At 54.6% G+C, this 25,513-nt stretch overlaps 1 protein-coding gene and 1 long non-coding RNA gene across 7 annotated transcripts; one reads left to right on the top strand and one right to left on the bottom strand.

Moving 5' to 3' along the window:
* Positions 1–667: 667 nt before the first annotated feature.
* Positions 668–15,851, bottom strand: LOC103540943 (uncharacterized). Of its 6 annotated transcripts, XR_011530705.1 has the most exons (6): positions 15,768–15,842; positions 13,636–13,999; positions 11,571–11,738; positions 10,312–10,495; positions 8,070–8,336; positions 668–949 (listed from the first exon to the last, which is right to left on the bottom strand). It is a non-coding gene; the product is annotated as an uncharacterized lncRNA (long non-coding RNA). The 6 variants fall into 6 exon arrangements; XR_011530704.1 differs by lacking the exons at positions 668–949; positions 15,768–15,842 and adding an exon at positions 5,115–7,377 and having other exon boundaries at positions 13,636–14,209; XR_011530703.1 differs by lacking the exon at positions 668–949 and having other exon boundaries at positions 8,034–8,336; positions 15,768–15,851.
* Positions 15,751–25,038, top strand: EEF1A2 (eukaryotic translation elongation factor 1 alpha 2). Its single transcript, XM_070587792.1, has 8 exons — positions 15,751–16,020; positions 17,385–17,606; positions 19,241–19,420; positions 19,881–20,177; positions 21,296–21,446; positions 22,844–23,100; positions 23,764–23,998; positions 24,645–25,038. The coding sequence occupies exons 2-8, from the start codon at positions 17,463–17,465 to the stop codon at positions 24,770–24,772; spliced, it is 1,392 nt and encodes a 463-aa protein (XP_070443893.1). The 5' UTR covers positions 15,751–16,020; positions 17,385–17,462; the 3' UTR covers positions 24,773–25,038.
* The last annotated feature ends 475 nt before the right edge of the window (positions 25,039–25,513 follow it).

Here is a 25,513-nt window from a genome sequence, read left to right as displayed (position 1 = left end):
GTTGTGCAGCAGCTGTGTGGCCTTGGCAGGTCTCCTGCCATTCCTGAGCCTCCACTCCCTCCTGTGCAGAATGGGGGTAAGGAGGTGCCTTCCTAGCAGGTGTTCTGTGAAGACAAGACGGGAGAGACAAGGTGCTGGTGCCCGCGTGCACTGGGAGCTGTTAGGGTTTCCTGTATTGTCCCTCGGCCGGAGGTATTGGGGGTGAGGTGAGAGGCCCAAGCCCAGGGCTGGGGCCCTCAGCCTGCTCCTGAGAATGGGCTTCCCTAGCAGGACCCGGGCGGCTGTTCCCGGCTCCCTTATCTGTAAAACGGGAGGTGACTCACGGGGCTATTTTGAGGTTGAGACGCTCATGTAACCGCTTAGATTAGCACCTAGCACAGACTAGGTGCTCAATGAGAGTTAGTTATGATCAATATTTACAACACTTTTTACTACTGGGAATAACCTAATCTATGGGAACAGAAATTGTAATTATTCTGTCCCCAGTGGCTAAGAAAGAATTCACCATGTCGTAGGCGTTCAATGAATGTGTTTGATGACAGTGAATCACCTAACAAAAGACATCACAGGTTTCCAGTGTGAAGGAGTGAGGAGGTCAACACACTCTCCAGATGCAACTGTAAATCTGGGAAAAACTGTCAGAAACAACCATTTCAGTGCTCTGGAATTCAACCTTAGTCGTACAACAAAACAGAGTGTTTATTCATCAAAAATACTGAACTTCATGGTAAAATCCAAAATTATTTGGCATAAAAGCACCAGGAAAATCTCAGGCGGCACAGGATGGGACACCCAAGCGCAGATGCGGAGACGACATGGACGCTGCAATGATCTGACAGAGGCTTCGAAGCAGCTGTTGTAACAATGCACCAACAAGCAACTCTGAGCACTCAGATGAAATGGTGGAGGATGGACTTCGGCAAAATTTAACGTCCGTTCATGGCAAAAACTCAGCAAACAAGGAATAGAAAAGAACGCTTTCAATCTTAATAAAGAGCATTGATGAAGAACTTACAGCGAGTACGGCCAACATTGTATGTGATGGAGGAAGACAGAATGCCTCCCCCAGGAGTGGGAACAAGGCAAAGATGTCCACATTTGCTACAGTTATTCAACTTCTACTGGAAGTCTTAGCCAGTACAATAAGGCAAGAAAAAGAAATAAAAGGCATGCAGATTGAAAATGAGAAATGAAGCTGTCCCATTCCTTGACGATGGTCTGTCACCAATGAATCTATGAAAAAGCTAACTGAACAAATTGAACAAATGAGACTAGCAAGATAAAAGGCAACACACAAAAACCGCTTGTATTTCTATACATTAGCAGTTTATAATTAGAAGAGACAACTTAAAACATACTATTTATAATAGCTACCCTCTGCCCGTGAAACACTGAGGTATAAATCTCGCGAGACATGTACAGGATTTATATGCCAAAAAAGAAGAGCTAATGAAAGAACTCAAAGAAGACCTAAGTGAGTGGAGATTCAACACAGTGAAGACGACTCCTGTGAGATGGGTGTGTAGACTTATACCCTTCTAATAAAAGTCCCAGCAAGATTTCTGAAGATATAAACAAGCAGATCCTAAAATTAATACGGAAAGCCAAATGAACTATAATAACTAAAACATTTTTGAAAAATAAGAATATAGAGAAATTGTAATACATAAATCTTTTTATTGAGGTAAAATCCCCATAAAACTAACCATTTTAAAGTGTTCAATTTAGTGGCAAACCTTTAGCACATTCACCGTGGTGTGCAGCCACCCCCTTTTATGTAGTTGCAGAACGTTTTCACACCTCAGAAGGAGACCCTGTACCCACTAAGCAGTCCGTCTCCCCCTCCCCTACCCCTGGAAACAGTTAATCTACTTTCTGTCTCTGACGATTAAGCTATTGCAAACATTTCATATAAATGGAATCATGCAACACGGGGTCCCTTGCGATTGGCTCCTTTCACTCAGCACAATGTTTTCAAGGTTTATCCACATTGTACCGTTTGTCAGTACTTTCTTTTTTAAAAAGTTTGGGTTTTTTGGTGAGGAAGATTCTCCCTGAGCTAACATCTGTGCCAATCTTCCTCTATTTTGCATGTGGTACGCTGCCACAGCAGGGCTTAAGCGTGGTGTAGGTCCATGTCTGGAATTCGGACCCACAAACCCTGGGCAGCTGAAGGGGAGCATGCAAACTTAACCACTATGCCACCGGGCCAGCCTCTCAAAAATTTTTTATTGTGGTAAAATACACATAACAAAATTTACCATCTTAGCTATTGTTAAGTGCAGAGTTTAGAGGTATTAAATGCATTCATAATGTTGTGCACCCGTCTCCACCACCCGTCTCCACAGCTCTTTCATCTTGTAAAACTGAAACTCTGTCCTCATTTCCCTCCCCAGCAACCACCACCTGACTTTCTGTCCCTATGATTTTGATTAATCTAAGTATCTCATACAGGTGGAATCACACAGTATTTGTCCATACGTGTCTGGCTTATTTCATTGAGCATAATGTCCTCAAGGTTCATCCATGTTGTAGCAAGTGTCAGGATTCCTTTCCTTTTTAAAGCTGATCGATATTCCACTGTATAGATACACCACATCTTGTTTATCCATTTGTCTGTCAGTGGACACCGGGCTGCTCCCATGTTTTAACTATCGTGAATGATGCTGCTGTGCACACGGGTGTGCAAATACCTCTTCGAGACCCGGCTTTCAGCTCTTTCAGGATGTGCTCAGAGGTGGAATTGCTGCCGCATATGGTCATTCTGTTTTTAATATTTTGGGGGAACTGCCATGCTGTTTTCCATAGCAGCTGTACCATTTTACATTCCTACCAACAGTACACAAAAATTCCTATTTCTTCGCATCCTCTCCAATACTTGTTATTTTCTGTTTATTTCTTTTTTTGGATAGGAGTCATCCTCTTAAGGATGAGGCAACATCTCACTGTAGCTTTGATTTGCATTTCCCTGATGAGCAGTGATGTGGAGCATCTTTTCACGTGCTTATTGACCATTTGTGTATCTTCTTTGGAGAAATGTCTATTCAAGTCTTTTGCTCATTTTTGAATCAGGTTGTTTGTTTTCTTGTGGAGTTTTAGTAGTTCCTTATACATTCTGGATATTAATTCCTCATCAGATACATGGTTTGCAAATATTTTCTCCCATTCTGCAGGTTGCCTTTTTACTCTGTTGACAGTTTCTTTTGATTAAAAATTTTTAATCAAAAAAATTTTCATGAGGTCCAATACATCTATTTTTTCCTTTTGTTGCCTGAGTCTTTGGTAATGTATCCAGGAAATAATTGCCAAACCCAATGTTGTGTAGCATTTGCCCTATGTTTTCTTCTAAGAGTTTTATAGTCTTAGGTCTTACATTTAAATCCTTGATCTATCTTGAGTTAACTTTTGTATGTGGTGTGAGGTAAGGGTCCAACTTCATTCTTTTGCCTGTGGACATCCAGTTTCCCAGCACCATTTGTTGAAAAGACAGTTCTTTCCCCATCGAGCGGTCTTGACACCCTTGTCAAAAGTCACTTGACCATGTATGCAAAGGCTTGTTTCTGAGCTCTCTGCTCCGTTCCATTGGTCTGCCTGTTCGTCTTTATGTCATTATCACGTTGCTTAGATTGCTGTAGCTTTGTAGTAAGCTTTGAAATCAGGAAGTGTGAGTCCTCCACCTTTGTTCTTCTGTTTCAAGATTGTTTTGGATATTCAAGATCTCCTGAGATTCCAAGTGAATTTTAAAATGTATATTTTCTACTTCAGTAAAAAACGTCATTGGGATTTTGACAGATTTCATTGAATCTGTGGATCACTTCGAGTACTACTGACATTTGAACAATATAAGGTCTTCCAATCTGTGAACATGGGATGTATTTCCATTTATTTATGTCTCGTTTAATTTCTTTCAGCAATGTTTTTGGTTTTCATTGTACAAATCTCTCACCTCCTTGGTTAAGTTAATTTATAAGTATTTTATTCTTTTTGATGCTAATGGAAATGAAATTGTTTCTGTAAAATTTCTTTTTCAGGTTGTTCATTGTTTATAGAAGTGCAACTGATTTTTGTGTATTGACTTTGTACTCTGGTACTTTGCTGAATTTATTTATTAGTTCTAATAGGGTTTTTTGTGTGTTTGTGTGTAGAATCTTTAAGGTTTTCTACATATAAGATCATATTATCGGCAAACAGAGATAATTTTACTCTTTGTTTCCAATTTGGATGCTTTTCTTTTTCTTGCCTAATTTCTCTGGCTGGAACTTCTAGTACTGTGATGACCAGAAGCAGTGAAGACGGCATCCGTGACTTGTTCTCGATCTTAGGGGAAACGCTTTCAGTCTTTGACCATTGACTATAATGGTTGCTGTGGGTTTTTTTCATATACGGCTTTTATTATGTTGAGGTAGTTTCTTCTAATCCTAGTTTGTTGAGTGTTTTTATCATGAAAGGGTGTTGAATTTTGACAAGTGTTTTTTCCACATCAATTAAGATGATCATGTGGGCTTTGTTCCTTCATTCTATTAATGCAGTGTATCACATTGATTGATTTTTGTGTGTTAAACCATCTTTACATTTCAGGAATAAATTCCACTTGATCATGGTGTATAATCCTTCTAATATGCTGCTGAGTTTGGTTTTCTGTATTTTGTCGAGGATTTTTGCATCAATGTTGATAAGGGATATTGGTCTGTAGGTTTTTTTTCTTTTAGTGTCTTTGTTTGGCTTTGGTATTGTTTGGCTTTTGGTATCACTATGCTCACCTCATAGAATGAGTTAGGAATTGTTCCCTCCTCTTCAATTATTTTGGGAAAGTTTGAGAAAGATTGGGAGTAGTTCTTTAAATGTATGGAATAATTCACTGGTGAAGCCATCCCGCCCAGGGCTTTTCATTTTTGGGAGATTTTTAATTACTGATTCAATCTCCTTACTAATTATAGATCTATTCAGATTGTCCTTTTCTTTGTGATTTAGTCTTGGTAGGTTTGTGTTTCTAGGAATTTGTCCATTTCATATAGGTTATCCAATTTGTGGGCATGCAATTTTTCGTAGCTGCTCATAGTTCTCTTATAATCCTTTTTATTTCTGTAAAATAGGTAGTAATGTCCCCACTTTCATTTCTGATTTTAGTAATTTGAGTATTTTCTCCTTTTTTTCTTAGTCTCTCTAGGTAAAGATTGGTCAATTTTGCTGCTCTTTTCAAAGAACCAACTTTTGGTTTCATGAATTTTCTCTATTTTTCTGTTCTCTTTACAATCTATTGAGATTTAATTTGTGACCTAACATACGGTCTAGCCTGGAAAATGCCCCATGTGCTCTCGAGAAGAATGCGTGTGCTGCTGTCGTTGGGTGGGGTGTCTGTGCGAGTCTGTCAGATCTGGCTGGTTCCATTATTGAGAGCAGGGTATTGATGTCACCAACTATTATTGTAGAACTATTTCTACCTTCAATTCTGTAAATTTTGTTTCTTATTTTTTGATGGTCTGTTATTAGGTACATAATGACTAATGATGTTGATCATCTTTTCATGTCCCTATTGACCATTTGTATATCTTCTTTGGATAAATATTTATGCATATCATTTGCCAATTTTTAAACTGGGTTATCTGCCTATTATTATTGAGTTGTATGAATTCTTTATGTATTCTGGATACTAGACTATTATCCAATATGATTTGTAAATATTCTCTCCCATTCTGTAGATTGTGTTTTCACTTTCTTGATAGTATCCTTTTTGATGAAGTCCAATTTACCTATTTTTTCTTTTGTTGCTTGTGTCTTTAATGTCATATCCGAAAATTCATTGCCAAATCCAAGGTCATGAAGATTTATACCTATGTTTTCTTCTAATAGTTTTATAGTTTTATTGGGCCTTGGATCCACTTTGAGTTAATTTTTGTGTATGGCATAAGGCAGGGGTCTGACTTCATTCTCCTGCATCTGGATGTCCAGTTATCACAGCACCATTGGTTGAAGAGATTATTCTTTCCACACACTACCTCATTTTAGCAATTGCTATAAAACTTCAATAATCAAGTCAGGGAAGAGACAGACATATAAATCGATGTATCAAAACAGAGGGTCCATAAATAGCCCCGTACACATGTCCAATTGTGTTTTGAGAAAGTTGCAAAAGCAATTCAATGGGGAAAGTAAAATCTCTTCAATGAATGGTACTGGAAGAATTGAACATCCATACGCCAGAAAAACGAAACCTGGCCCTCACACACTATACAGAAACTAACTCAAAATGGATAATGAATCTAAATGTGAAATGTAAAACTTTGAACTTTTAGAAGAAAATATAGGAGAAAATCTTTGTGACCTGGGGATAGGCAATGTCAAACCATGATCCATACAAGGAAAATATGGATACGTTGGACTTCACCAAAATTAAAAACTTCATACTACGACTGACACTGTTAAGAGACTAAAAAGACAAATCTCAGACAAGGAGAGAATATTTGCAGATCAAATCTCTGACAAGGACTTGTACCCAGAATACACAAAGAACTCTCAAAGTTCAACACTAAGAAAATAAACAACGCAATTAAAAATTGGGCTGGAGGGCCGGCCCCATGGCCTAGTGGTTAGGTTTGGTGCACTCCACTTTGGTGGCCTGGTTTGGTTCCCGGGTATGGACCTTTATGACTCATCGGCAGCCATGCTGTGGCACGGACCCACATACCAAATAGAAGAAGATCGGCATAGATGTTAGCTCAGGGTGAATCTTCCTCAGCAAAAAAATAAAGGGCTAGGGATCTGAATAGACATTTCTCCAAAGAGGACATCCATATGGCTAATGAGCACGTGAAAAGATGTCCAACATCATTAGCTATTAGGGAAATGCAAATCAAAGCCACAGTGAGATACTATTTCACACTCATACAATAACTCTAATGAAAAAGACAGACCAGGGGCCCGCCCAGTGGCCGAGTTGTTAAGTTCGCGCGCTCCACTTTGGCTGCCCAGGGTTTTGCCGATTCGAATCCTGGGCGATGACATGGTGCCACTCATCAGGCTATGCTGAGGCAGCATCCCACATGCCACGACTGGAGGGACCCACAAGTAAAAATATACAACGATGTACCGGGAGGCTTTGGGGAGAAAAAGGAAAAATAAAATCTTAAAAAAAAAAAGACAGACCACTAACAAACGTTGGTGAGGATGTGGAGAAACTGGAACCCTCCTACGCTGCTGTTGGGAATGTAAAACGGTGCAGCTGTTTTGGCAAACAGTCTGGCAGTTCCTTAAAAGGTTAGATACAGTCGCCACATGATCCAGCAATTTTACTCCTAGATGTCTACGCAGGATAAATGAAAACATAATCCACACAGAAAACTCCGACATGAATGTTCATAGCAGCATCATTCACAGGAGCTAAAAAGTGGAAACAACCCAAATGTCCATCAACTGATGAATGATAGATGAAATGCGGTATAACTAGACAATGGAGTATTATGTGGCAATAAAAAAGGAATGAAGTGCTGACACATACTACAACATTGACGAACCTTGAAAACACACTAAGCCAGTCACAAATGGTCACAGAGAGTGCGATTCCGTTTATATGAAATGTCCAGAATACGCAATGGAGACAGAACATAGGTTAGACGTAGCGTAGGGTGAGGTTGGGGGTAGGGAGGAGTGAGAGTGACTATTAAACGGTGTGAGGTTTCTTTCTGGGGTGAAGAAACGTTCCGAAATGAGATTTTGGTGACAGTGGCATAACTCTAAATATACCAAAACCCATTACACTACATCCTTTAAGTGGATGAACTTTATGGGACGTAAATGATATCTCAATGAAGCAGCTGTTTTTTTAGAAAAGGGTAAAAGACTTGAGCAAAACTTCACTAAGGATGATGTGCCAGTCAGCGCGTGGAGGGCCTGCATTATCCTCAGCCATTAGATGTCGTTACACACCCATTCATACACGGAGGTCAGTGTGGAAGTTTCTTACAAAGTTAAACACACAGCCACCATACGACCCGGCAACGCCGCTCCTGGGCATCTTATGTTCACACAAACACTTGTACACAAACGTCTGTGGCAGCTTTATTCAGACTTACCCAAACTGGAAACAACCCAAATGTCGCTGAGTGGGTCAATGAATAGATGCACAAACTGTGGTCCATGCACACGTGGAAGGTTATTCATCGATGAAACGGAGTGAAGCACCGATGCACGCAACCACCTGGATGAGCTGCAGAGGCGTCACGCCGAGTGAAAGCAGCCAGACCCAAAAACTGACACACTGTACGCCTGCACTTACACAGCAGTCTCAAGAAGACGGAGTGATGGAGAACAGACCGGCGGGTGCCAGGTGAGAGGACGGTCTGAGTATAAAGGGAGAGCCGAAGGGGGCTGTTAGGGTGACAGAACATTCTGTGTCCTGAGTGATGTGCCTACAGGAATCTATACGTGTGTTAACATTCATAGAACTGCACACCTTCCAAAAAGTCAATTTTCTGTGTGATAATTCAGAAAACAAAAATAGGTAGATAAGTGATTTAAAAAGCACAACCATCACAGTGAAGATTGATTTAGGTAAGAATCACCAATGCGTGCTGACGTGAGGGAGGGGTTCCCATGAGGAACAGGATATTTACAGAATCCAAAGTACATCCTCATTAGCTACTTAATAATCACAAAGGAGGAAGCAGTAACTTCACTGTAGAGAAAGTTGTGGACACCTTCACGGGTGGTCAAGGATAACATCACCACTAATGGATAAACTGACACCTGGCACCTGCCTGTCTGATGTATCAGGAAGGATACACACTGCTCTGGTGGTATCTCTGCCAGAAAAATAAACTGTGAACCGATTCATGCAGAAACATCAGAAAACCCAAATAGAGGGACATCCTACAAAACAACTGGCCTGCACTCTTAAAAAATGTCAGTGTCATAAAAGACACAAGTGGCTGAGGAACTGTTTCAGATTAAGGAGACTAAGAGGCTTGATGAGTGAAACCGACATGTGACCCTGGATTGGGAAACAACAGAGCTGCGAAAGTCTGGTTGGGACAGCTGACGCGGTCAGAACAGGGACTGTAGGCAGAAGTACCGTGTCCACTGGAATTATACACTGAAGCAGTAAGGAGTAAAGGCAATGATTTATGCAACCTTTTCTCAAACAGTTCAGAAAAAAGAATATAACCAGACACACGCAGAGAAAGAGGATGGGGAAGGCAAGGGAGCAAAGAGGAAGAAGCGGTGCGTGCGGACGGAGGGCACGAGGCAGTGTCCTCGGTACGACTCCAGCAACTTTTCTGTAAGTTTACATTCCTTCAGATAACCGTGGAGAAGTGGCAAATAGCAGGCCATCCCTGTTCCATAAAGAGCGCTGGCACTGGACCCAAGATGGCAGCAGCCGCTCCAGTGGGGAGAGGGTAAGGTGGACGGGGAGGGAGCTCTGGTGGGCCCACGCATGCCGGCCCCGGGGGACAGTCTTCTGGCCGCGCTGCTGCAGCAGAGCATGGTGTGCAGGTGAGCCCAGCGGCTGGGGGTGGAGTCCTGGGCAGCTGAAGGGTGGGGAGCTGCTCAGGGGCCTGGAAGTTCATATGGGGTCCCCTCCAGTCTGTGGCTGAGGGTCAGGGGAGGCCACTGGAGGCTTACCAGACAGCAGCCACTGTGGGCTGTGCACTAGTTGTCTATGACTGCATAGCGAATTGCCACAAATTTAGTGGCCTTAAAAACATACAGGGTCAGGGGTCCAGGTGCGGGTTTCAAAAGCATGCAAACAAGGTGTCAGTGTTTCTTCTGAGGCTTGGGGTCCTCTTCTAAGGTCATGTGGCTGTTGGCTGATCTGTTTCCTTGTGGCTATGGGACAGAGGTCCCTGCTTTCTTGGTGGACAGCTAGGGGCCACCCTCAGCTCTCAAAGGCTGCCTGCAGCCTGACACGTGACCCCTCACAGGCCTTCTCACAACCTGGTGGCTTACTTCTTCAAGGCCAGGAGGGAGTCTCTTGTTCCAGTCTGCCAACGTAGGCCAGTCGGGGGAGTGATGGCTCACCACCTTGGCCATAGTCTGTTGGCTAGATGCAAGCCACAGGTCCCTCCTGCACTCAGGGGAAGAGGTCATGCAAGGGCAGGACTCCTTGGGGGTTGCCATGCATTGAGATGGGAACAAAAATGCTGCAAGACAAGCTGTGCTGGGCAGCACTGGCATGTGGGCCTGGCCAGAGTGGAGAGACCTTCTTACTTACTTTTTAGGAGAAAAGACTACAACTTACTCCAGGCCCATCTAAGAAAAGTTAAAGATGAGCCTCACAAGGAGCCGTAGGGGAACCAGATTGAAGCTGAATCTTACCAAGTTGAGGGGCTTTGGAAACACCGGGCGTTCCACAGATCGACACCAACAAAGCGTGAAAACAAGCCTACACAGGTCCAGTGATCGAATGGCTGCTAAAAGAAGAGCCAACAGTCTTCAGAGGAAGACAACAGAATCCAGAGTCTTTACAGAATGTGCAGTATTCAGCCAAAAATCATTAGACCTGCAAAGAAATAGGAAAATATCCTCAGAGTCAAGGGGAAAAGTCAGTTATCAATTAATTTCCTCTCAGCTGTAAATTCACACTTCATTGCCTGCCCTGCAAAGATGGATCTGCTCGTTCTAACGGAGAAATGCTTAAAGTAATTTTGTTCATCATCACAGAGCAGGTATTGAAGGCTGAATTTAGAGGCAAGAGGCGGTAAACAAGTGACTGGCATGGTGCACAGACCCCATGGCTCGAAGCTCTACCCCTTAGGGTGGAAGCCAAGTAGAAACACTCGCACAAGTGACACGCACAGGAGGCTCCCAGCAGCGTTATCTGTAGCAGCTCAAGACTGGAAGTGGCACGCTGCACCGCAGGGAAGACAGACAACGGACGCCCAGTGCAGCAGCATGGATGAACGGCGCAGACACAATGGCAAGTGAAAGAAGCCAGAGCAAAGAGCACAAGCCATGTCTACCATTTGCACAAAGACTAAAAGCAGGCAAAGTGACCTTGGGTGTGAGAAGTCAGGGCAGCGGTCCCCTCGGGGCAGGAGGGGGTGCTCTGTTTCTTGATCTGGGTGCTCAAGCACATTTGTAATTTGTGCACTTTTCCCTCAGCACCTTCAAGGACAAGGCTGAGCACTGTCCCCTCAGTCCCCGGTCCTTCCCCAGCCGAGGTCCAGGCTCCTGTCTTGCAGGTGTGGGGAGAGTCTCTCCTGGGGCAGGGGAGGCTCCGGGTTTCTGCCACCCATGGGGAGAATGGTGCTGCCCGCAGCCTCCAGTGTCAGCTCATCCCACAGATGCCCACGAGGGCTCCAGCTGTTGAGGCAGGTTATTCCCAACAGCCCAGCTCTATTCAAAGAGGTGAAAGCAGGGGCTCCGAGTTGCTAAAGAGCTTCAGGTTCCCCAGGGCAATTCCAGCCTGGAGATGCCCCCACTGGGTGTGGGGAGGCTGGGGGAGCACTGTGGACTCTCCCGCTGCCACTGGAGGCCAGGATCTCAGGAGGGCAGCTCTGCTTTCGGTGAGCCCCCAGGGGAACCTGGATCCAGCTGCAGAAAGAAGAGCAACCCATGACGCAGCAAATGCCCACCTGGCCTCTCTTTCCACCCGGCCTGGAGACGACTGACTTGAGCCGGCAGTGGGGCCTGCAGACCCTCCCGGGGTTTTTCCTCTGTCGCTGGGCGGGATTGCAGTGGCTGCCCCTTCTTGGCCCCTAGCCGCTGACGGCTCCCCTGGGCTCTCTGGTTGGCCTTCCAGCCTGCAATGGGCCAAACGGATGGGGGGGTGGGGCCTTGGCCACTCCCTCCTCCTGGCGTCAGGCTGGAGCCCCCGATTGTGTGCGGCGCAGAGCTCAAAGCCCCAGACCCCCTCCCCCGCTACCGCAGCAGGGAAAGCGCCGCCGGCGGCTCTCTGCTCCCCGGAAGCCGTGGGCGCTGGGCTTGCGCGGGGCCGGGGCCAGCTCCGGCGTTGGCAGCCGGCTGCCCTTCGGAGCGCAGGTGCCACCTACCGCGCCGCTGGGAGCGAGGGCCTTGAGGGAGGAGCCCGCGGGGCTGCCTGCGCCCTCGCCATGGCAACGGGCCGCGCCGCTGCGGCACCGCGACAGCTCCCGCGGCCGCCCCTCCCCCTCGCTGCGGGCTGTGTCCCCTCCGCGCCTTCCCCCGAGCCCCGCCTTCCCAGGCTGACTCAGGTCGGCCTCATACCGTCCCAGACACGCGGGGTTTGGTGGGGTGGCGTGTTTGGGGGCCTGGAGTGTCCGGTCACCCCAGCTCCCCCTGTCACTTGGGCCCGGCACCGAGCACAGGGCTGGCCGGCTCGTGAGGCCCTGGGCTGGCCTTGGGGTCTAGCTGATGTGCATGTGGCCCGACCCCCCACCCCTCGTCTCAGCCAACCTCCCATCTGGACCTGAGCCCAGGCCCCATCCGCACCCCCCACCCCCCAGCACCATGACAACTGCTGGGCCTGGCCCCACCCGGGACCCCAGCCCCTCTGGGCCCGCTTCTCTGATTTAGGGCCTATGACCTTGCTTTTCCGGAGAAGCTCCATAGGTAAGAGCTCCTATTCGCCATGGAGACTGATTAATTTGCAGCCTTCTGGGCAGCTCAGTGCCCTGGGTGCCCGGCTCAGAGAGCTGGGGGAGGGGAACTTGTCCCCGAGGCCATCCAGAGTCCTGCTGCCCAGATTGTCTGGGAGACGAGATGCAACTGCCATGGACGTGAGGGTGCGCACCAGTGCCCTGGGGTCAGAGGGCAGCCTGTGGTCATTCTGAGACACTCAATGCCGAGGGTGCCCCGGGCCCTGGTGCCCACTCTGCCCTGAAGCTGCCATCTCCATGGTCATCTGGGTTGCCAGCCCCCTACCCCCACCCCCACTCCCCTGCTCGGGAGGGGGCCCCCCAGAGGAAGGCACACGCACAGGTGGTTAGTTACGCATTCACAGGTTATTATTAACTGGCAGTGACATCACCGGCAGCCAATGGGAAACGGGTTTATTTCCAGGGCTGACAGCTTGATAATGGTTAATTTTAGCTGGATCTTCTTTCTCCAGGCTCGTGAAACCCCAGCCAGCCAAAGAGGGGGCTGCCGGTGTCTTCCCGAACAGCTCCAACAGCTCCTGGCTGGGCCAGGTGGTGGGGGGTGGGGCGCTACGAGGGGGCTGGGGGGACGTGTTCTCCTTCCTCCTGCCCAGCTCCCCACCTGGTTGGCTGGTGACCCTTCCTTGTTTGTCCTGCCCCCATGGCCTTGGCTGCAACATGGGCCATTGTGGCCAGTGGCTCAGATGTGGGAGAAGGGAGCCTTGGGGGGGCAAGCCTGACCTGGGGGGAAGGGCGGGGAGCACAAGTGGGACCTGGGCAGGCTTCCATCCAGAAGTCACACTGCCCTGGCTCAGCCCTTCCAAGCGGACTGCGAGCTCTGCCCTCCTTACTTGGTGACCTTGGGCACTGTGCTCTGCCTCTCTGTGCCCAGTAGGCTCTTGGTCCATGGGTCCTCGGGTTACCTGGTAGCCCTGCCTGGCACATGGTAAACTCGCAAGACTAGGCGACTGTGGCTGTTCAGTACGTCACATGGCATTAGTATTGGTTAGCATTTCCTAGTCATTCAGTGCTATTCTGTGGTTAGTGGTTATCCCGTAACATTCAGTGCTTATCAAGGACTAACCAGTGGTCAGTGGTCGTTAAGCACCGTTCAGTAGTTAGCAGTAGTCCAGCAGTTGCCTGGCCCTCTGCAGGGGGTAGCCGCTGTGGCAGTCCCATGCTGCTGCTCAGCGAGACACCTCTCCAGATGGCCGCGTCCCGGGCTCCAGGGCCTCGGCGCAGCTCGGCCGTGAGGTAACAGAGCGCATCCTGGGGACATGGGGCTCTTTGGAGAAACCAGCTGAGACCCTCCCAGGGTCGGTGTGCAGGCCCTGGGGAGGACGCCACCTTCCACCAGCAGTGGCTGCGGCTCTGGGCAGCAGGCCTCCCAGCACGGCCGGCCCCTGGTGCAGGCACCTCACCGTGATCTGGTTCCAGGCAGCTGACAGCTGTGGGGGAGCCAGGAGCGGAGGGTGAGGCTCAGACCTGTGCGGTGTGTCTGACAAACACCCTCTGAGGCTGCACGCAGCCCAGGGTCCTGGGCGTTCGTGGTTCCTTGGGGGACGTCGGGGTGGGCATCCCCAGGGACCCTAGCCTCCTGCCCTTTGGTCTCGCCCATCCCAGCCTTGGCCAGTCACAGCGTCTCCCAAATCCCACCTAACCTTCAGGCAGGACAGGACGCATTAAATATAGAGACCAGCTGGGCAGGGGTGGGGTGAGTCTTGCTTTCTCGCCAGGCGGTTATTTTTAATTCCTGGCTCCTGTTTGACGGTATCAGCAGCACTCCAAAGTGCCAGGTCATCCTCGAGCCCCTCCCTGCCCGGGACGGCTCTGAGTCCCTTGGTCTGTGGGTGCCAACCTTGGTCCTGGGGCAGACACAGGGACGGCTCGTTCCCTCCCTGAGACCCTCCTCATGGGCTGGGGAGACCTGCTTGGCCCCAAACACTGCCCTGGGCCCCCCTCTACTCCTGCCCCGCTGGGGGTCCCATCTCTGGGGGCCTCCATCGGGCGTCACCCCAGCAGGAGGTGCTGCATGCTGGCTTCCTCTCTCACCCACTCAACACAGGTTTCTTGAGACCCTGCCCACCTTCTCCTGGACCCTGGGTCACAAAGATGAATAAGACCCACATGTCCTTGGGATCCAAGCCAGATGGGGAGACGGCCATGGGGAATTGTGATAACGGGTGAACTGACAAGGTCAGAGGTCCCAGGGCCTCACACAACACACCGCTGCTCCATTCCCCTCCTTAAAACCCAGTTTAGTCGTTACCCTGGTCTGCCCGGGACCCTCAGGGACCCCCACTTCCTGCAGAGCAGGGCTGTCTGTGGCTCCACCCTCTGACCCCACCAGGCCCAGGATGAGGGGAGGCCCCAGGGCCACAGACTGGAACTGTGCCTGGGAGCTGACCTGGGGCAAATTCTGCTTGCCTGGGAATCCGTGCCCATAGTGTACCTAGGGCCACCCTCGGTATCCGGGCATTCTGGGGACACACTTCAGCTGTTCCCCACACGAGAGGGGCTCAGGGTGGAAAACAGCCCTTTGTAGGGGCCTCAGAGGGAGGATGATCTGGGTGGATCTGCTGGCAGAGCCTCAGGCCATTTGGCCAAGCTGAGGGGACCCTGGAGGCACCCTTCTCTGGCCACACCATGGGCCAGGTGAGGAGAAGCCTGGTTTTGGGGGCCTGCTGGGGTGAGCCCATGTGGCAGGCACCTGGGGGCCAGGGCCTTGAAGCAAGCAGATTCTGGGTCCTACCGGGAGGGCTGCACCCCTTGAGCCACATCAAGGAGACCCACAGAGTACAGCTGCGTTTGTTCACAGGGCACCAGCGACACGCAGGGCCAGGCCCAGCTCTGGGAGATGCCGGCTAGGACGGCCGTGTGGGCCTGACCCACACCCCCTCTGCCTCACTTGCCCATTTCCCGGCCCTGCAGACTGGCCCCGTCCCCGGGGACCTGCTTTTATGTTTGGAGGGTCTTTCCGTCCTCTCTCCACCCCTGTTCTCTCCGAGTGTGCCTGGGCCTGGCCTCTCAGTCTCTGCTTTAGCTGTGCTCCGTCTCTCCTGAGTTTCTCTCCTGGTGCCTTTCTCCATCTCTGCCCCTCCCTCCTTCCGGCCTCCTTCTCCAGGCCCCCAGCCCTCCGCCCCCCGCCCCCCGCCCGCCTCCGCCTGTTTTTCTGTCTCTGCCTGCGCTCCCTCCGGGTGCGTCTCGTCTCCGCGCCTTTGTAGCTCCCTCCCTCGCCGCATCCTCCTCTCGCGTCCCCGTCGCGCCCGCGCGCGTCCGCGGGTCGCCGTCCCCGTCTCCCTGCCTCCCTCGCATCCCCGCCCCCGGCCCCGCCCGCCGGTACCGCAATGCCGTACTGCAGGGGCGCAGTGCATTGCGCTCGCTCCGTCAATAGGTGGACCCCCTCCTGGAGAGATAAAACCGGCGGCGCCGGCGCCACCAGTCCCTCTGGCTGAGACCTCGGCTCTGGGTAAGGACGCTCGGCCTCTGGGTCCCCGCCGCTGCCTCCAGCTTTCCGCAGAGGGTTCCTTCCCCGGGGACAGATCCTGGAGGCAGAGAGGCACCCGGCCCCGGCGCCCAGGGAGGCTGCACTGCTCGCCGCGGGGATCAGCCACCCACGCCTTGCGCCCGGACCTGGCACCGGGGTCGGTCCCTGCGGGCGGCAGGGGTGGGGTGGGGGCACCGCGGTGGCCCTTGTTTACACGGCAGCGGCGGCAGCGGAGCCGGTCTCCTGAGCGGCGGCGATCGCCCTGCAGCGGTGACCTTGGGACCGCCCGGAGCTCTGCGGGGTTGGGGCAGGGTCGTCAGTACTGGCGGCTGGTGGGTTGCAGCCACTGGGGGTGCCCGGGAGACGGAGCTGGGGACAGGGAGTCGGTGAGATCTGGGGGGCCCTCGCCACCCCGCCCCCACCCAGAGTCGGTCCAGCGGTGTCCACCTGGTGTTCGCACCCTAGGGTGCGACGCTGGTGCCCACTTTCCCTCCCCCAGCCACCTGTCCCCTCCTGTGCTGCCTTGGTTTCGCCAGGGACCTCCAGGATGGGGCAGGGGCTGTGAATCTGGGCCCTGACCAGAGGGAAGGGGGAGGGGTGCCCCCCTGTCCCCACCAGGCTGAGAGCATCCCTGTCTGGGACCTGCTGAGCTCGGCTGCTGGGGCCAGATTCTCTCTCCTCTGGACAGAGCAGAGACCCCCCACCTCTCTGCCCTGCTGTCTGCCCCCCGCCCAGATCTGGGGAGGACCTGAGCTATTCTGGGTCCCTGATCCCAGCACTGCATTGCCCTGTCGGAGCTCTGGCCCAGCCTGTCTCCCCAGTGCCAGCCTGCCAGGCAGGGATGAGAGGAAGATGGCGCCCTCGCTGCTTGAGGAGGGGAATGGGGAGCACTGACCGTCTCTCCACCATGGCAGCTCTGTGGGTGGGGGTGGGGTAGGGTGCTGCGTCCTGGCCCAGGACTCCGGGTCGGGGAGCATCGGGGACAGAGCAATGGAGAGCTGGGCAGGGTGAGTCATCACCAGGCTCCTGACTGGTCATGGGGCTCCCCCAGCCTCATGCTTCTCGGTCTTTCCAGATGGGGGTTAATCTCCTTCCCTGGAGGGGGCTCTGGGGGCATGACTCCCAGACGTTTATGGCAGATTGGGCTGTTTGGGCTTGCCACCTGTCTCGGCTGGGCCGGGCACAGGCTGGGGGGCTCTTCCCTCCCCACCAAGAGTGGGGACTTGTCCCCAGCCATGGGGCCCGCGTCTGCGGGCAGGCATGTGCTCTCGACCTCGGCAGGGAGTGTCTCTGCTGGGCTTCCCTCTGAGGCTCTCTGTTACCTGTCCGCCTGCCCCGACCCACAGAATCACTGCTCAGCATCCCCCTCGTCCTGAGCCAGAGCACCCCAGGCCGTGCCAGCCCCTCCCCGCAGCCCGGGCAGAATGGGCAAGGAGAAGACCCACATCAACATCGTGGTCATTGGCCACGTGGACTCCGGCAAATCCACCACAACAGGCCACCTCATCTACAAATGTGGGGGCATCGACAAGAGGACCATTGAGAAGTTTGAGAAGGAGGCAGCCGAGGTGAGCCCTGGGGGGGCTCACACCTTTGCCTCCACCGTGAGGACGGTTTCCCATGTGGTGGCTGGGCTGGCACTTATCCAGCTCTGGGGCATGTGGCTCAGGGCAAGAGGGGCGTGGGCCCTAGGGGCCCCTTCCTGAGGGACAGGTATCTCCGAGGGTCCCGATGGGAGTGGTGTGGTGGGGAGCGTCCTCTCTCTGCAGATGTGCTTGGTGGGTGGCGGTGGGACGGCCTGCTGGATTTGCCCCAGAGTGGGAGAGTGGCCTGGAGGCAGCATTTCTGCTGCACAGGTGCACAGCAGGCTCGGGGACTCTGCCACATTGGACTTGAGAGCCCTGCAGCCTGTCTTTGCACCCCCAGGGTCGGGTTCCTGTGTTCCTAGGACTGAGGTCTGGGGCTGGAGGTGGCGCTGCCCTCACTTGTCCCAGGGCTGGGCCAGGACTCAGGGCGGCTATTAATAGCGGACTGATGGGCACGGGGCCTTCAGCTGTACTTTCTCGTGCCGGGCTGGAGAGGGCTGCTTGTCCAGGGTGGTACCCTTCGGGGGTTCCTGGTTGCCTGGTGCGGATGAGAGGGGCCAGGTGGGCTGACCTCCCCTGACTGAGACCCTTGGTGATAAGTGGCTGTGGAGTGGGGGTCTGCTCTCTGCGACCTCTGCCTCCACCTGAGGACAGAGGGGCTGTGGCCAGGGCCCGGGAGGAGCCCGTTGCTGGCCTGGGCTGAACCCTGCTCAGGGAGAAAGGGGGAAGGTGGGGTGCTCTGAGCTACCTCCTCTGCGCCGGGGCCCCAAAGCTGCGTCATCCCTCCCTGTGGGGCGGGAGGAGGGGGGCTGAGGGTGTTTGCACAGTGTCTGTTTTGGGTCTAGCTGGGTCCTGTCTGGGTCCTGTCTGGGTGGCCCCTCCTGGAGGGCAGAGCCCCATCTGTGCACGGCCCTGGTGGGGAGCTTTGCCCTGCTGGGCAGCCATAATGGCAGCCCTGGCCCCAGGTAGGGGGTCTCGCGGGGCGCTGGGCACAGGTGTTTGCAGAGAGCAGCTGCTCCGGCTCAGGTGGGGCGAGGTAGGGGGGAGGGGCTGAGAGCTGCTTGGCAGCCTTGGCGGCTGTAGAAACAGCTGGAAGGCCAGGCCCTTCCTTGCAACCTCATCCTCTTTCTTTTTCCCTTAAAAATAAAATCACAGAGGGTTTTTTTGTTCTGACAGCCTGAACCCCAGTGGCTGAAGCAGGGATGGGGGCGCCCCGGCTTCAGATAAAGGGGAGCCATCAGCCAGGGGAGGGGTTTAAAGCTTCTGGCGCTTCGTTGTAAGACCCGCTCCCAGGCCCTTGCGCCACCTGCTGGTGGATGCGCAGTGGCACCCACTTAGGCGGTGAGAGGCTGGACCTGGGGAGACAGGATGGCAGGGCTGGGCAGGGCAGGGTGGAGGTCTGGATGTCCCTCAGGGGTCCTTGCGTCCGGCTGCTTCATTCCAGAGATGGGCCCAGAGTCACAGGGTCCCAGCTGGGAGCAAGGGGGCCTGGGGCCCTCTCCTGCCTTGCGCCTGGGCCTCTCTACTGTGACCTGCGGCTCCCACAGCCCAGGGGCACCCGCTGGCCAGGCTGGCTGAGTCCCGGTCTTGTCCTGAGCTGTGCCCCACCCCTCCAGATGGGAAAGGGCTCCTTCAAGTATGCCTGGGTGCTGGACAAACTGAAGGCGGAGCGGGAGCGTGGCATCACCATTGACATCTCCCTCTGGAAGTTCGAGACCACCAAGTACTATATCACCATCATTGACGCCCCTGGCCACCGCGACTTCATCAAGAACATGATCACCGGCACCTCCCAGGTGAGTGGGCCCGCAGGGCACCCAGTCAGGGCCCCTGGACCCGGAGCCATCGCAGGGTAGCTGGTCTCCTCTGCTTCCTCGCCAGGGCAGGAGGTCCTCACCTTTGTCACCATTTGCCCCACCTGGAGCAGAGCCCCCAAATTACTGACTAAGTGCCTGGCATCTCAGCCAGGTGGGGGTGCCTGTAAGGACAGCCAACACTGTCAGGGCCACCTTCGCAGACAGACAGACACAGAGGCCAGGATGGGGCACCAAGGTGTGGGCAGAAATAAAGACAGACAGACTCAGACAATCAGACTTTGCCAGGCATTGACACAGACAGATGGATGAGCTCCCGCAGCAGCCTCTAAGGTCCAGACCTCCAGGTCCCATCCCCGGGTGACTGCTCAGGCCCCTGTCTGCTGCCTGGAGTGGGGGCGAGGCGGGGTCTGGGGCTCACTGTGCCACACGTCCCGGGCAGGCGGACTGTGCGGTGCTGATTGTGGCGGCGGGAGTGGGCGAGTTCGAGGCGGGCATCTCCAAGAACGGGCAGACGCGGGAGCATGCGCTGCTGGCCTACACGCTGGGCGTGAAGCAGCTCATCGTGGGGGTCAACAAGATGGACTCCACGGAGCCTGCCTACAGTGAGAAGCGCTACGACGAGATTGTCAAGGAGGTCAGCGCCTACATCAAGAAGATCGGCTACAACCCCGCCACCGTGCCCTTCGTGCCCATCTCAGGCTGGCACGGTGACAACATGCTGGAGCCCTCACCCAATGTGAGTGCTGCGACGGGCGGGCATGGCAGGTGGACCCCTCCCTGGGCCCCAGGCACTGGATCTCTGGTCAGGCAGGGTCAAGGCGGGCTCCCCTCGGCCCTGCTGGGCTCCTTTGACCTATATGAGCATGGGTACTAGCCTGGCGAGGAGCCCCAGCCTCCTCGGGGCCGCCCCTCAGCTTGGCCTCCCCACGAGGCCGGCACGGCCTCTGAGGCCCCTTTTCTGGCAGGGACACTCACCACAGGTGGACGGTGCAGGGGCAGTGGTCCCTGGGGCCCAGGCCCACGTGACCCAACTCTGGGGGCTCTGCTGCGGTTAGTTTTTGTCTCCTGCAGGAGCCTCCCGGGGGCCCTGAGCGGGTGGGGCTCTGGGAAGGGCCAAGGGCTGGTTCTCGCTGCTCCATTGGGAAGCTTGTGGCTCTGGTGGCCTGCGTCCCAGGGACTCTGACTCGGCAGGGGGTGATGAGTGGAGCCTGAATTTTTGGACCCCTGTTGATCTGGGCTGTCCAGAGGACACGGTCCCTGGGAGTGGACCTGGGCACAGTGCTGCTAGCCCCTTCCCTTCTCCTCGTCTGTGGCCGGCACAGTGGTCTTCTGGGGCCAAGACTGGACTCTGTGTGCCTCTGGCCGGGCCATCGGCTGGACTCTGTCCCCTCCTGCTCTGATGCTTGTCCTGCCCAGGGATCTGAGGCTCGGGGCCTGGGGCTGCGGGGAGGAGGGCTGGGCTGGACTCTACACGGGATGTTGGTTCCGAAGCATCAGGATCACCCTCCGTCTGAGCCCCAGCCCGAGCCCCTGGCCCGAGCAGTCTGGGCTGCGGCGGGGCTCTGCTTCTTTGTGCCTGCCTTCCTTCCCCAGGGTCTCTGTGATGTTGGGAGTGTGGACTGGGGGGGGAGGGGGCACTTCAGCTTTTCAATGGGCATGAAGCGACTTAGTGTGAACAGTCAGACATTAGGCAGTGGAGGGGGTGGGTCTGTGCTCCCCTGCCCCCCAGACCCTCCTCAGGTCAGATGCCTTCACCAGGATTCCTGGAGAGTCCTGGGGAGGCCGTGGGGCTGTTGGGCAGGGTAGGGTGGGTGCTGTGGTCTCTATGATTGGTGCTTTCTTCCTCCTGTCCAGATGCCGTGGTTCAAGGGCTGGAAAGTGGAGCGTAAGGAAGGGAATGCCAGCGGTGTGTCCCTGCTGGAGGCCCTGGACACAATCCTGCCCCCCACACGTCCCACGGATAAGCCCCTGCGTCTGCCATTGCAGGACGTGTACAAGATTGGTGGTGAGTGAGGGTTCAGTGGTCTACGCTCGCAGCTCCACTGTAGGCACCTGTCCCAGCCCACCTTGGCCACCTCTGCCCCTCAGACCTCTCTCCTGAGACCAGGGTCCTGAAGAGGGAGCTCCCAAGGCCAGGTTATTTCTGGGGGACCATCCAGCTATCTGCCCATCCCCCATCCATCTACCCACCCATCCATCCACCATTAATCCATCCATCCACCATTAATCCATCCATCCATCCATCCGTTTATCTGTTCATCTATCCATCCATCCATCCATCCATTCATTTACCCATCTATTCTCCCAACGACCCATCTATCCATCCATCCACCCCCATCTGTCCACCCATCCGTCTATCTCTCCATCCACACATCCATCTACCCCCACCCATCCATTTATTCATCATCTATCATCTACCTATCCATCATCCATCTACCATCCATCCATCGTCTATCTGCCCATCCATTCATCCATCTATCCACCCATCCACCCTTACACATCCATCCATCTATCCAGCATTTGCTAGGGTCTTCCCTCAAGTAAGTGTTCAGCCCTATGCCAGGAGCTGGTGGCACAGGATGATGGCACAGGGATGACTCACATATCCCGTGGTCCCCCAGAGATCCCAGTCTTATGGGAGACATGATGCACTCCAGAGATGAGAAATGCTGTCATGAGATGATATAGAAACCATAAGCAAGTGTGAGACCCATGAGGGGGCTGTGGCCAGAGATGTTGGGGGCCTGTGTGCAGGGCAGGGGATGTCATGTTCACCCAGCATAGAGAACAGCTGTCACCATCAGTCTCCATCATACCATAATGTCACACGAGCCTCCATCACAGCCGGGGAGATGGGGATGGAGCCACTCCCCCCACACCCTGGGGGGGACCCGACGCCCATTGAGCAGCCCATTGCCACACATGTAAGCAGATCCATGAGAAGTGCTGGGTGCCAGTGGCCCTTCGGGGATAGCCCCCAAGACCTGCAGCATCAAAGATAGGCTGGGCAGTCCCTGGCAGGCTGGTCCTTGACCCACTGATGCTGCTGCCTCACAAGGAGGGGCCTCAGAGAGGGGAGGGGTCCCCACAGTGCCTCCTCCGGGGACAGCCACCAGCTGGGGCAGGGATGGGGTCCAGGTCCAGATGGCCCTCTCCTTCCCATCTCCCCTCCCTCTGCCCCCCGTGTTCCTTGTATTCCTGGGAACTCTCTGTTGTTCAGTTCCTTCTTTTCCTGACGGGGTCTGGGGAGCTCCACTTCTGTCTGAACTGCTTAGTGTGCCCTGCCTGGGCTCGTCCCTTCCCCTCACCACTTCTACGCCCCCATGCCCCCTGCCTGCCAGAGACTACCGGGGTACCCCCGGCCCCCGTCTGCGCCTCATAGCCTCCTTCCTCTTGGTCCAGGCATTGGCACCGTGCCTGTGGGCCGAGTGGAGACGGGCATCCTTCGGCCGGGCATGGTGGTGACCTTTGCACCCGTGAACATCACTACGGAGGTGAAGTCAGTGGAGATGCACCACGAGGCGCTGAGTGAGGCCCTGCCTGGTGACAACGTTGGCTTCAATGTGAAGAACGTGTCTGTCAAGGACATCCGCCGGGGCAATGTGTGCGGGGACAGCAAGTCCGACCCGCCCCAGGAGGCTGCCCAGTTCACCTCCCAGGTGGGCAGTCAACTCCTGCCAGGGTGGTAACGGGGCTGTCGGCTGTCCTCAGCCAAGTGGCTGCCCAGCCCCAGCTGAGCACTTGACACCCCGCAGTCTGGTGCTGGGGGGAACTCAGACCCCTGCTTTACAGATGAGGCCAGTGGGGCCTGGGGGGCAGGAAGAGCAGATGCTGGGATGGCCCCAGGCCCTGTCGCTCCAGCCTCATCGAGGGCCCACGTGGGTCCTGAAAAGGCTTTTATTAGTTTATTGCCGGAGCCATCTCTGTAAACTTTCCTTCTCTACAAGTTCACGGCACCCTCTCTGATCACCTCTTCACGTGACAGCACTTTAACAATTGGCTTTAATAAGATAACCTGAAAGGTGACAGTCGAGGTCCGGTGTTGTCACCCACCTGCCTCAGCTCTGTTCAGGGTTGGCAGGTGAGCTCTGCCCGCTGGCCCTTTCAGACAATGCACTTGTTAGCTGTTTATCTCTCGTGGTTGCCAAGTGCCTCATGAGGACCTGGGGGTCCATGTCTGGAGGGGGTGGTTCCCCATAGCCTGACCTTCCTCCATGGTCAGCACCCCGGGACCCAGCAGGTGAGCCCTGTGGCCGGAGCCTCCCCCAGCTCTGGTGCCCACCCAGGGCATGCCTGACAGCATCATGCAACTCTGCCCGCAGGTCATCATTCTGAACCACCCCGGGCAGATCAGCGCCGGCTACTCCCCGGTCATTGACTGCCACACAGCCCACATCGCCTGCAAGTTCGCAGAGCTGAAGGAGAAGATTGACCGGCGCTCCGGCAAGAAGCTGGAGGACAACCCCAAATCGCTGAAGTCTGGCGATGCGGCCATCGTGGAGATGGTCCCAGGGAAGCCCATGTGTGTGGAGAGCTTCTCCCAGTACCCGCCTCTCGGTGAGTGGGCGGCTGAGGGAGGGGCAGCCCCCGGGTGGCTGCCATCCAGGCTGCAGGCAGAGGACACTGCCGGGGGGTGGGGGTGGTGGGGGTGGTGGGGATGGGAGAGCGTGTGGTCCTTTGCTGCACTTGGAGCTTAGCAGGAGACCCCTGGCCTCTGTCTCATGGAGCACAAGTGGCCCTGGTGTCCCCCTCTGCAGATGAAGGCCCCTAAGTGACTCGCCCAAGGTCCACAGCTAGTCTAGTGGCAGAATTAGGACTGACGGCCCGACCCCAGCTGGCCTGCCCACAGATACCCACGGGATAACCCACAGACCTCTATCAGGGAGCTGCCTTATGCAGGGGTGCCAGCCGTCTGATAACAGCTAAAGGGCTACTCTACCAGGCCTGCTCTAAGGGCATTTCGCGTGCCATTCACTTCTCACAACAACGCCTTGGGCGAGGCCTATGTGCCAGTCATTCCTAGTGTCTCTCAATCCTCAAGCTGTGGCCCCACCGCCCCACCCAGAAACATGGCTAGCGGGCCCAAGGCTGGGGAGGATGCTGCGAGCCCGAGTGCGCCTGCGCGCCGCATCCGCCGCCCGGCGGGCGGGACCGGGGGCGGGCATGGGAGCCCCCGCCCGCGCCTCACTCCGCCTCCCCTCAGGCCGCTTCGCCGTGCGCGACATGCGGCAGACGGTGGCCGTGGGCGTCATCAAGAACGTGGAGAAGAAGAGCGGCGGCGCCGGCAAGGTCACCAAGTCTGCGCAGAAGGCGCAGAAAGCGGGCAAGTGAAGCGCGGGCGCCCGCGGCGCGACCCTCCCCGGCGGCGCCGCGCCCCGCCCCCGGCCCCGCCCCCGGCCCCGCCCCGGCGCCCCGCCCCCCCGCCAGGCGCATGTCTGCACCTCCGCTTGCCAGAGGCTCTCCGTCAGCGACTGGATGCTCGCCATCAAGGTCCAGTGGAAGTTCTTTAAGAGGAAAAGCGCCCCCACCGCCCCGGCTTCCGCGTTCAGCCTTCCACGTGCTCAGTGCCTGTTTTACCAATAAACTGAGCGACCCCAGAGCCGTGTGCGCCTGCTGCTGGGGGGTGGGGGCTGTCGCACTGCGAGGGGACTCTCATTAGGACCCTCTCCCCGGCCCCGCAACGGGCCCCTAGGCCCTGCGCTCTCCTCAAGCTCCTTCCTGCTCGGGTGCCCTGCCCAGCATCCGTCACCCCTGCGGGTGACCTGACCAGGTGTCCTCCGTGCTGCCAGGGTAGGCGTTGGGGCCAGTGCACAGCAGGTGCTGGGCCCCCCTGCTGTGGCCCAGCTCAGGAGGCCGGATGCGAAGTCTGGTTTGCCTTGAGGGGTCTTTGGAACGGCCCTCATGGGGGCATCTGGGACAAAGAATCGGTCACTTCACATCCGCACAAGGGGGGCTGAATGTTTTGGGGGGTCTCTCTGAGAACCAGATGAGAGCTGAGGGCTCCTCCCCCACAAATGCCTGTCTCACCCACTGTTCCTCGCCCCGGTCCCTGGGCTCCCAGGCCCTCAGCAC

Source organism: Equus przewalskii, chromosome 21 (assembly GCF_037783145.1).
Source record: "Equus przewalskii isolate Varuska chromosome 21, EquPr2, whole genome shotgun sequence".
Taxonomy (NCBI): Eukaryota; Metazoa; Chordata; class Mammalia; order Perissodactyla; family Equidae; genus Equus; species Equus przewalskii.
This window is presented reverse-complemented; position numbering and strand designations above follow the sequence as displayed.

Bases quoted from the DNA above. Each gene is read 5' to 3' on its own strand.
- EEF1A2 (XM_070587792.1), top strand. From the start codon at position 17,463: ATGGGCAAGGAGAAGACCCACATCAACATCGTGGTCATTGGCCACGTG. The intron at 19,421-19,880 runs GTGAGTGGGCCC...CGTCCCGGGCAG, and splicing joins TGATCACCGGCACCTCCCAG to GCGGACTGTGCGGTGCTGAT. The intron at 20,178-21,295 runs GTGAGTGCTGCG...CCTCCTGTCCAG, and splicing joins TGCTGGAGCCCTCACCCAAT to ATGCCGTGGTTCAAGGGCTG.